Source organism: Zonotrichia albicollis, chromosome 2 (assembly GCF_047830755.1).
Source record: "Zonotrichia albicollis isolate bZonAlb1 chromosome 2, bZonAlb1.hap1, whole genome shotgun sequence".
NCBI classification, from domain to species: Eukaryota; Metazoa; Chordata; class Aves; order Passeriformes; family Passerellidae; genus Zonotrichia; species Zonotrichia albicollis.
Genome location: NC_133820.1, coordinates 67,011,628 through 67,026,893, shown reverse-complemented (window position 1 = coordinate 67,026,893; position 15,266 = coordinate 67,011,628). Strand labels below are relative to the sequence as shown.

The 15,266-nt window shown below is 42.6% G+C and overlaps 1 protein-coding gene across 1 annotated transcript; it reads left to right on the top strand.

Annotated features, from left to right (window-relative positions):
* The first annotated feature begins 757 nt into the window (after positions 1-757).
* Positions 758-14,181, top strand: CDADC1 (cytidine and dCMP deaminase domain containing 1). The gene is made up of 9 exons (XM_074535416.1): positions 758-951; positions 4,328-4,422; positions 5,932-6,109; positions 6,957-7,535; positions 9,461-9,510; positions 10,547-10,716; positions 11,748-11,937; positions 12,559-12,619; positions 13,796-14,181. The coding sequence occupies exons 1-9, from the start codon at positions 795-797 to the stop codon at positions 13,867-13,869; spliced, it is 1,554 nt and encodes a 517-aa protein (XP_074391517.1). The 5' UTR covers positions 758-794; the 3' UTR covers positions 13,870-14,181.
* Positions 14,182-15,266: the final 1,085 nt, after the last annotated feature.

Here is a 15,266-nt window from a genome sequence, read left to right as displayed (position 1 = left end):
ACCGGTCAGAGCACAGCCCCCAGGTCCCTCACAGCACAGAAAGTACAGCACAGTAGCAGAGGCTCTGCTCTTTGCTCCACCCGCACCATTTTGCAGCTGAGCCCCCTGTTGCAGTAAATAACTTCCTGGGATCCCATTCAAGCAAGAGCAGGACTTGATCCTGGCGGAATATTCCAACTCAGAATATTCTGAGTCTTCTTGTGTGGTTCTGCTGGAGAGTGCCCAAAAGAGAGCTACGAATACAGGCCTTGAGAGGAAGCCGCGTGAGGAGCGGTCTGGGCATCTGGGCTGTCCAGCCCGGAGGAGGCTGAGGGGGGCCCTCATGGCAGGCACAGCTTCCTCGGGAGGGCAAGGAGGGGAGCAGGCATTGATCCCTTCTCTGGGGTGACCGGTGACAGAACCCCAGGGAATGGCCTGAAGCTGTGTCAGGGGAGGTTTAGGTTGGATATCAGGAAAAGGTTCTTCACCCACACGGTGGTTGGGCACTGGAACCTGAGAGAGCTCGAGAAGCGTTAGAACAGCGCTCTCGGGCGCATGGTGTCACTCTTGGGGGTGGTGCTGTGCCGAGCCAGAAGCTGACTGGTTGATCCTTGCGGGCCGCTTCCAGCGCAGCTCACTCCGTGTGCCCTTCTCCCCGTGTCCCCGTTAACTTCCCGCTACGGAGCGCGGATCCCGCTGGGAGCAACCGCCCCGCCCCCAGCCCCGCCCTCCGCGCCGTTCGCGCTTCCCATTGGCCAGAGCCCCCGCCGGTCAGCGGCCGTTGCCGTTCGATCGGCCCCGCCCCGAGGGCGGCCATGGGGGCGGTGCCGCCCTGGGGGAGGTGCGGGCCGGTGGCGGGGGGGGCTCCGGTACCGGCACCCGCACCCAAACCCATACCCATGCACGGCGCGGAGGAGGCGGCGGCCGGGCCGCGGGTGAAAGCGGCGAGCACGCAGACCGACAGCATGGCCGGTGAGCCGGACTGCGGCGCTGGGAGGGAGGGCGGGCGGGGCCTGGCCCGCCGTGACGGAACCGCGGCCCCGCGGCGCTGGCGGCGGGCCGGGCCGGGCCGGGCGGGTGTGAGCGAGGTGTGCGCTGACCGGCCCCTCGCGGGTCTCGCCTCACCCACCGGGTCCTTCCAGGGACCGCCTGGTCTGTCCTCTGTTCAGGGGACACTTTCACCCTCCTTCCGGGGCTGTTCAGAGAGCCCGCGCCTTCCCTCTCTGCCGGTGATGCTTCACAGAGTGCTCCTGACCGCCACAGACAGTGCAGTAATGTGTATATATACATAAACATGCATATATCTACAAATGTGCATGTATATGGGTGTATGTACGTGTGTGTATACATAAAGTATCTGTGTACTTATATGTACCTATACTTTCATAAGTAAATGTGCGTATAAGTATAGATAGCATATCTCTAGTACGTAAGCATATAGGTACTTTATATATATATATATACATACGCACTTGATACTATATATTTATAGTGTGTGTGTGTACATTTATGCTACATATACAGTGTGTGTATATATGCATAAAGTATATATATACTTATTTGTGTAGTATCTTTAGCATATATCTATAAATTAAAAAAAAAAGTATATATTCTCCATCCTCCCCCAGTCCTTCTTGACAACACCCTTCTCCACGAGGGCCTTTTGATAACATAGGCTTGTATTTTGCTCCCCCCTTCCATCCCATTACAGCAATTTCTTGCCCTATACCAGTATATTTAATATGCATACAATGCAATGTGCAGGAAAATGCTCACCTGCGGGGTTTTCTAACTAACTCCACAGCAGGCCTATGGTATGGGTTTGGTAGAGAGCAACTTTCTCGCAGGGCTGAGGGTGCCCAGGAGAAACAGATGCTGGTAGATTGCACAGACCCCACTGCTGTGTCCCAAGGGAGTGGTGTGTGCATACAGATGTGATGTATGTGTGGTTCTCAGACTGAGCACCATGGCAGGGCAGCCAGCTCTCCTGGGTGGGTATATGAGTTTTGTTTCATCCCAGTTTTGTGGAAAGCCTGCTCCCAAGCAAGCAAAATTTATTAAATCTGAAAATGGGTTTTAGTTTCCTTTTCCCAGGCAGCAGAGTGATGTCAGCGGAAGCTTCCTCCTTGGTGTCAAGCACTTGTTAGAAGCTTTCAGACTTTGGGCTAGGAACTCCTGCATTGTTGGCAGGGCACAGTCCTGGATCTGAGCCACGTCCGGGTAGGCTGTGCCCTGCTCCTGTTGGCTTCCAGGTGCAGCAGGATTTATGGCACCAGCCTCCACACACACACACACTTTCCCTGGAGCTTGCCTCGCCTCACTGAAGCAAGATCTGTAACTAGGAGGAATAAAATCATGCCTTTGTGTGAAGTGGGCCTGATGCACCTGGAGAGAGCACTCCTTTTATGTGGCTTTCCTCTCCGTGCCAGAGAGCCTGATTCCTTTATTTCCCCAGTCTTCTGCAGTTGCTTTTAATTCTGTAAGGCATCTTCTGCCTTTTTTCCCGTCCATTTTAACCAACCTTCTCTTCATCCTGTTGAACCTAAGGGAATGTTTAACTGCCTGAGGTAAGATGCAAACACACAGATATGATAACTGTAACTAAAGATCTTTCCTTTTTCAGAATATTTTCCTGCTTCTCAATATAAATTAATGTCAGGATGTTCTTCAGTTTGTTTCCCATGCATTTGAGAGGTCACATTTGGGTTAGGTGCAAGAAAACAAAGAGTAATTAAAACTATTTTGTGGTGCATGCAGTTTTAAGTCTACTCTCTGTGCCACATTGTGGGCCATTGTAGAAAACACAAAGGTGTGTGTTTGCACTGGCAAAAATTGCACTGTTGGTTTTACCTTGCCACTTGGGAACTGTACATGTCTGTGCCATGACAGGAGCAAACAGGGGCTGTAATGAAAATGAACTCAAGTGCCCATTTAATAAAACAGATTCTGCTTCTTTAGGTGTGGCCTGTAGACTTTCTTTTTACTGTTTGCTTTTAGTACAGGTGACAACAGCTCTTGGTGTGTGCCTCTTGCCGTTTCTAGCACACGTTTCTGGCTGTGCTAACCTTGCAGTGCTGGTGCCGAGTGGGGTAGCAGAGCTGGGCAGCCTCAGGAGCAGTGGACAATGTGGCATCAGATAGTGCTGCTGACAAGCCCATATTTGCTTTCCAAACCACACTTATGTATGAAAAAAGCTGCTAAAATACCATCTGAAAATGGTGTTTCAGTCACGGATTGCATATGTTTATCTGTTGTTCTAATTGTTTGGATTCACAGACATGTCATTAAACTAACCTCTCCCTCAGCTAGGCAATCTTAGTATCTGATTATATCTCTTCCAAGCTGCTAGACCTGCTTAACGAATGTTTTTCTCTATTCTGTTCCTTTCTTGCCACTGCCATTACCTCCTTTGCAAACTCTGTAACATTTGTGGGAAAAGATAGAAATAATACTATTGTCAGACAGCACGTGTGAGACCTGCAGAGGAATATGTGTTCATTACAGCTCTCTGTAAGCACCCCTGAAATGGGGACTGGAGATATTTCCAAGACTTTATAAACTTCTTGCCAAGTGTGAGGCAAGATAGCTTTACATCTGGAACGGTGCAAGCTTTACTGAGCAGCACAGTCAGTGCTTCTTCCTTTTTCCTTTGTGGGGAGCTCAGTAGTGCTGAGTTGTGCTGGCCCTCACAGGACAACTTCCAGATTTGGAGTAGAAGCACAGCACAAGGTGGTGCTCTGAGAAGAGATTTTTGCATTTGGATATTTTGTCAGAAGTGACAGCCTGAGCAAAATTTTAAATTTTTGTTAAAAAGCTAGCCAAAATCTAAGCAGACTGTGAGAATCCAGAAGCAGGATCTCCAGAACTGATGTAACTGGAAGGTTTCACAATAGCTCATCCTCTCTTGCTGCAGGCATCAGTGTAATATCATGATGTGTGTGCCTGGATATTTTTGCCTTCTTCTGTGGTGAGCCTGAAGCTGAATTAGAACCTGTCTCAGATTTCTCTAAGCATCTGTGAATCATTTGAGCACATTAAGTTTTGTGGGGTCTGATGATCTGATCTGTGATTCTGCTCTACCCCTCTGAGTCCAACAAACTCACTGAAGCTCAGTGAAAATTTCACCAGTTCCTCTTGTTGTGCAAATCTGATCTCTGCATCTAGATGTGAGCATCCTGAGTTGGCAACGACTGCCCTGAAAGGGATGGTGAGGATGTAGCTGCTGCAAGAGCAGAACCAGCTTCTGTAGCAGCTGTGGTATAAAAGACTTGAAAAATAATGTTCAGCAATATGGAGTTTCTTTATAAATATTCTCTAATAAATATTTCTCTTTTTTTCTTCAAAACAGGTCAAATGCCAAGACTTTCTAAGGTCAATCTTTTTACTTTATTAAGTCTCTGGATGGAGCTCTTTCCCTCACATGAGCAGCAGAAAAAATCCCAGGTAAAATGTTTGTGCTTATTGTTAATTGGTCTTTCTGAAGGGCTCCTTCAGTGAATTTAACCCAACTGCTCTTTAGATGACACACAATCCAGATGAAAAAAAAAACAAACAACCAAATGTAGTAAACTTTTTTCAAATATTTCTTAGAAGTAGAAAAAAATCCAGTAGTGGGAGAAAAATAGCAAGATGGCTAGCTAAATAGCATGCTCTTTCTGAAAAACTGTCAAAGGCAAGATGCATACCCCAAGAGGTGAAGCAAGTACTAAAAATCAGCCAATGTTTTAAAGAGCATGACAAAGGAGGTGTGGTATGTACCCTGTGTGGAAAGTCAGTGTGGTTGTTGGTGCAGAGAGACTCTTTTGGAGTTACAATGTTCATGGCTGTAGATGAACAGTTCCTTTATACCGTGGAGGTGTACACGAGTACTTGAAATGTTTGCTGGTCAAGAACTTGTAGCTAACTACTTCAGTGACAAGGAAAAGAAGCTGCCCTTGAGAGTGGGTCTTCTAAACTGTAACCAGTTACTCTTCAAAGTCAAGAGGCTTTTTCAGACTGACCTGGAACAGGATGTTTGCTGTTGTGATCAGAGTTGTTACTGGGCTTTTAAATGATAACTGCATTGTACAGAGCATACCCATGTGCTAAGGTCCATAGCACATGTATCAGCCAGGGCAAGAAGAGATAGGAGAATAACCTGAGTGACAATTAGGCCTAATTTTCAGAGCTGGGTATGTCCCAGGCTAGATTTGAAGGAGGGGTAGATGAGCAGCAGCTACAGCCTTCAAAAGCAGTTTGAAATTTAGTAATTCAGTTAGAAATGGCACTTGGCTTGTACATAGGGCTTTAGTGAAGTCTCATTTCTGTAACCACAAAGCAGTTGAATAATTTACAGATCTAAGGCAGCAGTGTTCAGAAGCAGCTGGATTGCATAAAAGGATCTGTGTCACCAACTTCATCAAACTAGTTTGTATCCAGTTTTTTCACAATACATGGGAATCCAGATGTAGTAGCACTTGTCTGTGGTGTGCAGACTTCTTCCATGGAAGATTCTTTAGAACCAGGATTCATTACATAAATGAAGAGATGAAATAAAGCTAGGGAAGCTATTGGCTCCCAGGATGGTCAGGCTTAAGACAGAAATTAAATTCATGAGCATTTCCAGATGCTGGCTGATTCAGAGAAGGTTTCAGCTATAATTGACAGAATTTTCTATGCTGCTTCTGGATTTTGTTAAGGGCAAAGAAATGACCAGAAAAAATCAGGAATTTGTGACAAGTCCCTCTTTGGAGTTTGACAGAGACACGGCACCCTGATATTAACCGGCGCGTGTGAAAACAAAACAAGAAGAAAAAATGCTTAGGAAAATGCAGATTGTTTAATGATTGGCTTGTACTGAAGAGCTCTGTGCTGTACTGCTGGTTTGTTACTATTATCCAAGGAAGAGATGTAACATCTTTATGGAATCAATGTTGAAAAAAAGTAAAATAATAATAATGCCTTTTTCTGTAGGTGAAGAAGAGTGGTCTGGTTGTGGTGAAAAATATGAAGATTATTGGTCTTCATTGCTCCAGTCCAGACTTGCATGCTGGCCAGATTGCACTCATTAAACATGGATCAAGACTTAAAAATTGTGATCTTTATTTTTCCAGAAAACCATGTTCAACTTGTTTGAAAATGATTGTAAATGGTAAGTAATGACTGTAGTAGAGTGGGAGTAAATGTTACACTTGTGATTGAAAGCAGAAAGCCTGTTTTCTCTTTGGACTGTCCCACTTGTGAATGCCAATCCCTGATTTGTGTAGCGTGCATTGATGTTTTCCATAAGGAAAAAATGAATGTACATTTCCTGGAGCTGATGGTCAAGAAACTGGGGTTTGCTGCCAAGACCCTGTTTCCCTGTAATTTGCAACCATTATTACTGGTGGTGCTTTTCTCTCGACTGGGATGCACTGCTGAGGTTCTGACTGTCCTTTTGCACTCTGCCAGAGCAGCCCTAAGCATCATGACAAGGCCTGGATGGATGTATTTTTCCTTGCTTTCCCTTTGCTTGTCACTGACCCCAGGGAAGAGTGGGTTTTTATGCAGAAATCACAGGGAGTACTTAAGGGTTTCCTTTCCCATGAGATAGGAAGACAAACCAGATCATTCACTTCCAGAAATGGGATCTGCTGGTACAGCCCTTCTGCAAATATTGTTTTTTTAATCTCAGCAGCAATGTGCTGCTGAGTGCTAACTAACAGTGCTAACTATTTTTGTGTGTTGCTAATTTATCTGTTGGATGTAAGATGCAAAATTAGGCAGTCACAAAGATCTGGGAACTTGGGTGACTCAAATTTTTATCTGGAGTCTGATTATCAAGTTGGATAGCCCTTGATACTTGTATCTACCAGCATTTTTGTTGTCTAGACACCCCTTAGGGAGGACTTGGGGCCTTAAAGAAGCAAAACTAGGGTTAGACAATAGTGTGTTGAATATGAGCTTTATGTTCCACTGCACTTGTATGGTTCCTTCTGCTGCATTATCCTCTCTTCCAGCCGGGGTCAACAGGATTTCTTACTGGCCTGCAGATCCTGAAATCAGCTTGCAGAACGAGGTATCCAATCCAATGAGCACTGAGGATGCAAAGCTGGATGCCAAAGCAGTGGAAAGACTGAAGTCAAACAGCCGTGCTCGTGTGTGTGTGTTGCTTCAGCCTTTGGTGTGCTACATGGTGCAGTTTATTGAAGAAACTTCCACCAAGTTTGATTTTATTCAGAAAATAGCAAAATCTCTGCCTGACTGTAACACTGACTTTTATACTGCGTGTAGGCAAGAGAGAATAAAAGAGTATGAAAGTTTATTTCTAATTTCAAATGAGGAAATACACAAGCAAATATTGATGACAATGGGACTGGAGAACCTCTGTGAAAACCCATACTTCAGCAACCTTAGACAGAACATGAAAGATCTTGTCTTGGTCTTGGCATCAGTGGCTGCCAGCGTGCCTGTCTTTGGATGCTTTGGGTTTTACAGGAGCGGATCCCAGCGAACAAATGAAGCAGAGGATCAGTGTTTGCCCCAGGACGTGGCCAGGCACTGCATGATACAGGCCAGGCTGCTTGCCTATCGGACAGGTGAGTCCTTACTGGGGTGAAGGAATGATCAGTAGGGGGCTCAGCAGTAGAGCAAGTTCCTCATTTCAGTCTTATTCTTCCAAATACTTCCTTGAGCAAGCTGCTCCATGCCATTCCTACACGTGTGAAATGAGTGCAGCAATAATAGTAAAGACTCCTCAGGGGCACACACAGTATTGTGTGTGAAAGCTTTCCATGAGGAAATCAGTGCAGGTGTTTCACATACAGTGCTGGCAAACCCTGCCCTGCCAATGTGTCCAACGCCCAACTGAAAATAGAACAGAATGACATTTAAATTCTTCAAGCTGCTCGGAGGGTCTTTTTACTGAAGTCTCACAAGATGCTTCTGTTATTAAATAAATGTCAATATTTCAAGCAGATTATGTACACTTCAGAAAAAAGCACTGAAATAATATCCTTCAGTAGGACATTAAGTACCATTATATTAAGTCTCCTAATGTTGTTAGTGGAAGTGCTTATATGTCTGGTGGGGATATTCTTTGCATAGATGCTGGAGTTTTATGTCCAGGTTTCTGATATAGAAAGATAGTTATTGATTCCCTCTTGATAGAGATGACTTCTGTTAGCTTCTTTATTCTCTCTGGCTACCAATGCAGGAAAGTGATAAGTTCTTCCAGAGAACAGAAAACTTGGTGGTACTCCATAGAGATGTTTTTGTACTCTAGATATGATAGTTGCTTTTTTTAAACCATTGTAAGCAAACAAATAGTACATGTACAAAGCTTAAACCAAAACTAATCCCCCAACACACCCATCCAAACCCAACCTATTAAGTCAGGTACCCTCAGCAAATTTTGTCTCCAAAAATTGCAGAAATTACATCTTTTAGATGTAATTCAGAAGTTTCATGGAACCAGTTATGAGTTCTTTGTACAGTTTTCATTATACAGAACAAGATGGAATGACCAAGCTTGAGTACTCTTGGGGCAGCAAAATTCAGGTTTAGCTGTAGTATTTAGCCTGGACTCAGGTCTGGGGTTTGAGCCAACTTTTATTGCACTGCAATGAAATTAAAATAAATAGCAGCTCACACACATATTTAGGTGCTTTACACTATTATATAGGTGCATATAAAGGAAGCAAGAGCATAGGATGTTTTCTGTGCTGGTTTAATCAGTCATTTTCATCATCTCTTCATCAATGTCTAATAAATATGCAGAATATAGATGAAGACAGCTTTGATAAAGTACATCTTTGGCAGGAAAGACCCTCTTTGAGTTACTGCATATGGTAGTGATACTAAGGATGATAGAAATGATTAATGGAAACAGTGTGTTCTCCAATATTAATCAATGGAAGCCTGAAATGTTTTTTTCCTTGATATGCTCAAGGTTCTCATCAGTAGCTACTGGGGAAGATTTTCAAGCGTCATAAAAACCATCCAAGTCACATAAGGAAAGCTCTGTACCAGTTTTCCTATGATGGTGATAGACTACACCACCACAATCCAATTGTTAAAATTTTGTCTCTGAATTTGGTATATAGGACTAATTTTTATATGACTTCAGATCAAAGAAGCGTAAACTTAAAAAATAGCAGAAATTAAGTCATTAAATTAAGTACTAAACAAGAAGGTTTCTATCAGTTAGCTGTCTTACATTTGTAAACCTGCCCACACATATTCTTGGCATGCTTTTTCTTATCCATGTGTTGGTTGCTTCATTTCATTTGTGAACAGATGTACACAGCAAAATCTTAGAATGACTGCCTTGCAGTAAGAACACACCCAGTTTTTACGGTAGAATCATATGATTTACAAGCTTTTAATCTTTCTGCATTTCCTTCCTCCTGTTCACAAAGCAACAGTAAATGTTATTCCTTACTCTAGGATGTCATATGTTACTGTATAAGTAACTCAGAAGTGCTTTATTTGTTATTTACTCCTAAAATGTTATGTATTTTAGAAGATCATAAAACGGGAGTTGGAGCTATTATTTGGGCAGAGGAAAAATCAGTAAGTATTGAAAAAGTTACTTTTTCTTGAACTCACAATTCATTGACTGGATTTGCCCTTGTTATTTTCCTTTAAGTTTATACACTTCTGTTTTTCATGCACACACATGCAGGTGTAGTAACTAAGTTAATGACTGATTCATTGTAATGCTCTAAGATGAAGGAGAAGTAGAAATTATTTTAGTAACTACAACAGTTACTAAAATAAATGGGCCTCCAGATGTAATAGCTCTGGATTTTCAGTGCACCCACTTCCCCAGTGATTGTCAGTTATTCCAGGTATCGTGGCTACAAGGTGTTGCTGCAGCTGCTGATCAGGCAGCATGTGTCCTGCACAGCCCCTCTTTACAGCTCTTTTTAGGAGAGGCCTCAGTGCAATTATAGCCTGATGGTCTCCTGAGGATATTTGTTGCAGTGAAATGCTGTATGGGCTTTAGCACATTCCTTTGTAGATCAAAGCTGTATTTTTCTGTGAATATTGTTACAGTGCTTTTTCACATCCAAACAGAAAGTTGTTGTTCTTTGTATCTCTGCTTATGCATGTTACCAATCCCAGGAGGGTTCATTCTTCATGCAGCTGCAGCATACTCTTAATTTGTTTTTAACACTTCCATGGTCAGCTGCTTATGGCTATTTTGTTTCTTTTTCTTACTTCAATCGCCAGTTGCCTCTTATCAGCCGCCTGGTCACTGAGTCTGTTAAAAGACTGGCAAAACACCATCTCTGGCACATCAGGGATAAACTCCAGCTGTATTTAATCATGTGCATTGTTAAGGACTAAATCCTTCAGACTTCTTGTCCCTGCTGTCAGTATTACTTGCCAAAAGGAAAGTCTCAAAAGCCTGGTGCAGATAACAGAGGTGTTACACTTCACCTGTGCAGCTCCTACAGGGCTCAGTGGAAAAGCTTCAGATAGGCATGGAGCAGTTGGCAAGAGCTGAGCTGTCTGAGCATGCAAAAGTATGCATTCCACTGTACTTTGACTTAGAACTCAGTTAAAATACCATCCAAATTTGATGCTTTGTTTACTATTGCAGAGAGGCTGTGATGGAACAGGAGCAATGTATTTTGTAGGCTGTGGTTACAATGCCTTTCCTGTTGGATCTGAATATGCTGATTTTCCACACATGGATGATAAGCAAAAAGATCGGGAAATCAGAAAGTTCAGATACATTATCCATGCGGAGCAGAACGCCCTGACATTCAGGTAATGGGTTTGTTCTCACCACAGAGAAGAATGAGATGGTTTGGAAACAATTCCACAATAAATGCATGTTGTGGTTTAAGCCCAGTGGGGAAGATGCACACCAGGCAGCCTCTTGCTCACTCCCCTGCCCCAGTGGAATGGGGAGAAGAATCAAAAGCAAAACTTGTAGATTGAGACAAGATGGTTTAATACTTGAAACAAAATTTATTGATAATAGTAGATGATAATAAAAATAAAACCCAGGGTAAAAACAAGTAATGCAAAATACAATTGCTCACCAGCCACTGATCAATGCCCTACCCTATCACCAAACTCTGATCAGTGTCCCTTCTAGGTAACTCCCCCAGTTGATATACTGGGAGTGACTCTATCATGGAATATCCTTTGGTCCAGTTTGGGTCACCGTTCCTGCTTCTTGTGCAACTCCTCACTGCCAGAATATAAATCAAAGCATTTGATTCAGAGTAGGCATTACTTAGCAACGACTAAAACATCAGTCTGTTTTCAACATTATTCTCATACTAAATCCAAAGGACAGCACTGCACCAGCTGTTGAGAAGAAATTAACTGTATTCCAGCCCAAACTAGGACAATGTATGATGTCACTGTGATAAACTGTGGATTGCAATCACAGTCTTTTTTATGCCTGTGATGTAGAAGTTGGATGTATATTGGCAGTGTCAGCTCCTGGGGTTTCTTGAGATTTCTTGTATTAACTTGGGTTTTAAAGGATATTGGCTCCTTCAGTTATCCTTCAGATACAAACCACTGGCTCTGGTTCTTGCTAGACCAAAATGAGGAAGTGTGGCAGTTGGTGAAGCTTCCAACAATAATAGGTGTGGAGACATGGGATGGGTGTTGTTCACAGATAGTGATACCAAGCCAGATTCCATTGTGTACTTGTGCACTTGATTAAGTTGCTTCTGAGAGCAAATAACACTTCTTTGCTTGCTTTTTGAGGTATCAAATTCATAACAATTGAAAACTACCAAGATACAAACTCTGAAATTCTATTTTCTGACTGCTTGTAGGTGTCGAGAAATAAAGCCAGATGAGAGAAGCATGATATTTGTAACAAAATGTCCATGTGATGAATGTGTCCCTTTAATTAAAGGAGCTGGTATCAAGCAGATCTACGCAGGAGATGATGATGCTGGAAAAAAGAAAGCAGATATATCTTATATGAAGTTCGGTGAACTTGAGGGTGTAAGCAAATTTACAGTAAGTGTCTAAATGCACTGTATTCTAAAAACTGGGGGCAGCATTGGTGGGAGAGTAGAGTGAGCAGTCATCTGCAGCCAGCACAGAGGAGTGCTGTGCTGTTTAGTCAGGTGAGTGGAATTGAGAGGTTGCTCTGTCGCAGTTCTGGGGAGCACTGCTGTGCCATGTGCCAGAGGATGGGGCAAGACCCTCTGTTTTCTCTACATGGAGGATTTCCCTCTAACTCACTGTTGTTGGAGGTGGTCTCTCCGCATGGTGAAGTTCTGTCTGAGCCTCCCCTGTCACAGCATGACAGTTGATTTCAGAGGTCACTGTGTGATTTTGTTGACCCTTCCAGCAGTTCCCAAAAGAGCTGTGGTGGGTTTCAAATGTGGCCAAGTGCACCTGCAGTCAGGGCACTCTCCATAACAAACTGCAGCACTGTAGGTGTGAGCAGCTTTAACATCTGCATGCTGTAATAGTCATTTGTCCTCAAAATAAGAGTGTTCAAGAGGGAGTCCTTGATTCCCCACCTCACAGGTCATGCCTTTCAGTGAAGGCCTGTAGTGTACTTTTCCTGTCTCACTTAGTTCCTTATTCTGTCTTCTGGAATAAGTAAACATTTTCTTCTTGTTTTACCAGTGGCAGTTAAGTCCATTGCACACTAATGCACTTGAATTCCATGACCCTACAGCCAGGGAAAGTAAGTATTTTTTTCATTAATTCATTTTATGACTGCAATCAATAAGTGAGATCACATTTTAAACCAACCCGATTCCCTCTGAGATTGTTTTGTCTTAGTCTTTATTTCAGTGAGTTAAATTTTGCTATGAAACATTTTCTGAGGTTTTTGAATAGATGAGCTAACTGTTATAGTAATAACTAACTGTAATAGGTGAACTAACTTGTAACAAAATGCTTGTCATTGACACACATTGCAAATCTAGCAATGCTACTGTGAAGGTCAGGAACATGCTGTTTGGCACGTAGATAATTTTAGACTGCTTTATCATGTTTTAACTTTTGTTCCAGAAAGACTTTTTAGATTGTGTTCTATAAAGAGTATCATTATTTTTCAAGATAAATTGGACTGGACTCCTTAGAGTCACAAAATCCTTGTTGACACACACCCCTGTAGCAAGGGAGCTTTCATCTTTTCAAAACAGAGTTTAGATGTCTTACCTTGAAGCCTTTTTGTGCCACAAAAGAGACCCATCATAGGAATCTACTGTCAGCTACCAATCATTAAAATGTTACTCATCCAGAGGGGAAAACAACATGGAAAATGGCAGCTAAATAACTTTTGTGCTTCAAGCTTGAAGATGCAGTGTAAAGATGCATTGAGTACCGTGTTAGGAGCATAAGACAGACTGAAGGTAGTTTTTGTGGCACACAAATAGCCACATACTCCGAGCAAATTCCTATCATGTACTGAGATATATTAGTGGAGAAGTCGTTTTGTTAGCTACTTCCTTGTGGGCTGGGGAAAGGGGGGAGGGAAGGGCTCAGAGTAGTGTTTATGGCATTAGTGATCACTGCAAAATGTTAGGGCTGTTTGTCCCTCTCTCTCTTAACGACCCAGCTGGAGAAAGATTAAGCCTGGGGTACTTTGTTTGACAGCTTTTAACAAGGCTCATTTCTCTTACAATTTTCTTTAATGTGGTGTGCCTGCATTTTCAATGCTGCACTGGTTTAAGTTCCTCTCTTTCCTTGGTATATTCCTGTTAGCTAATGATTATTGCATGTTCCTCTGTAAGGAGAAGAAGACAATCTCCACCCCATTCCCCACCCCCAGTGTTACTCCAGTGTCCCTGTCCATGATGAGTATTAGGCTGTGCTTGCAGTTGTATTAATGGTCCATGCATGTTTTTTTCTTTAGATGGGGTCCAGAAAACAAAATCGCTGGATGACCAGCAGCACCAAAGCAAGAAACTGTGTCTTGGTCATTACTGAATAATTAAGCACTTCCTGCAGTCTTGCTTCGTACTTTTTATAATACAGCCTGTTTGCACTTTCAAATAAGGAAGAGTTTTATTTATTGTTTGGAAAGTGAATTTTAAAATAAGTTTATTTATGATGTCTTAAATGTTTTACAGCGTTACCTGAAGATCTGTTTAATTTAGAAGCTCCTGGCGAAAAAATGCTGCTTGTATTTTCTGTGAAAGTAACTGGGTGGCTGATCATTTTTAACACATTAAAAAAATATACTGAAAGTTCATTGGCAGTAGATCAGAGTAACAATAAAATGGTGTCTTATTTGCTTGTGGTATGGATTGAGGGAATGGATTTATAAGTTCTGGGCTAGAAAATGGCAGAAATAAGACGTACTTCTTCAAATACAATCATCAAGGGAATCTTCTAGGAAATGGTAGGTAAATAATCACCAGCAACTCTCTCTCTTCTTGAAAGTGGCTTTTGCTTCTGAGTCTGCTTCTCAGTATAATGGACACAAAACCATTGGGATAGCAGTCATTGCTAGCTAAATGGTTTGGAGGCCAATCTTGTATCTCATACACACTTCTAACATACAGCAGAGCTGTTTAGTTTTCTGGTACTTGCCGTGCTGCCCCGTGTGCTTCCTCACATGCAGTCCATCTGAATTAATGAAGACAAAAATTAGCTTTTCTTTTTCTCAGTTTCTGGAGGCAGGCATAAAAGAATTTCACTGTATGTATCTCACTGGCACCTACATACCTGTGAAGATTGTTAGTGTTGAGGTTTCTTAATCCTCAGTGACAGGCTCCTAGGACTACAGGAGCTAATAAACCATCAGTGTCCTGTTGTGTCTTAGATAGGATGAAGTATCTACTATCTGTACTAGTGAAATAGCCCAAATCTTTTCAGGTGCTTTTCTCTTGGATGACTGCACTACAAGGGTGACATTGAAACAGCCCCTGAAACTGCAGTCTAGTGTTGCTAGTTTTGAAGGGCCAAGTAATGCGTAACCAGAACAAAGAGTTGTACCCAGAATCTTTTGATTCCCATGTTTCCTGCTCTGAATCTGACCTCGAGCTGTTTGTTTTAGCAGATGTCCCAAGACTTTCTGTTCACTCCTCTGCTGAGCTCTCCAGTGCAAATGCTTTAAATCTTTTTTCTGTTCTTGCTGGTAGGATATGTAAACAGCCCTTTCCCAGTTCTTTCATGCATCTTGTCTTTGCTGCCCTTCCTAAAGTCCTGGAAGGGGAATCATGTCCTAAGATGCATCTGTAGGTTATTTTTGTTTCTTTTAGGTTTTGGAGAAGCTTGGAACTGCATAGCAGGGCTGTGACTTGATAGCGTACACTGTCCAAATTAGAATAAAAAGTGTGCTGTAGTCCACCTACTGAAACCTTCTTGTTTCCATAATCCAT

What these genes read in the sequence shown, in the direction of transcription:
- CDADC1 (XM_074535416.1), top strand. Translation starts at nt 795, where the DNA reads ATGGGGGCGGTGCCGCCCTGGGGGAGGTGCGGGCCGGTGGCGGGGGGG. An exon ending in AGCAGCAGAAAAAATCCCAG is followed by an intron (nt 4,423 to 5,931) that starts GTAAAATGTTTG and finishes CTTTTTCTGTAG; the next exon opens with GTGAAGAAGAGTGGTCTGGT. An exon ending in TGACCCTACAGCCAGGGAAA is followed by an intron (nt 12,620 to 13,795) that starts GTAAGTATTTTT and finishes TTTTTTCTTTAG; the next exon opens with ATGGGGTCCAGAAAACAAAA.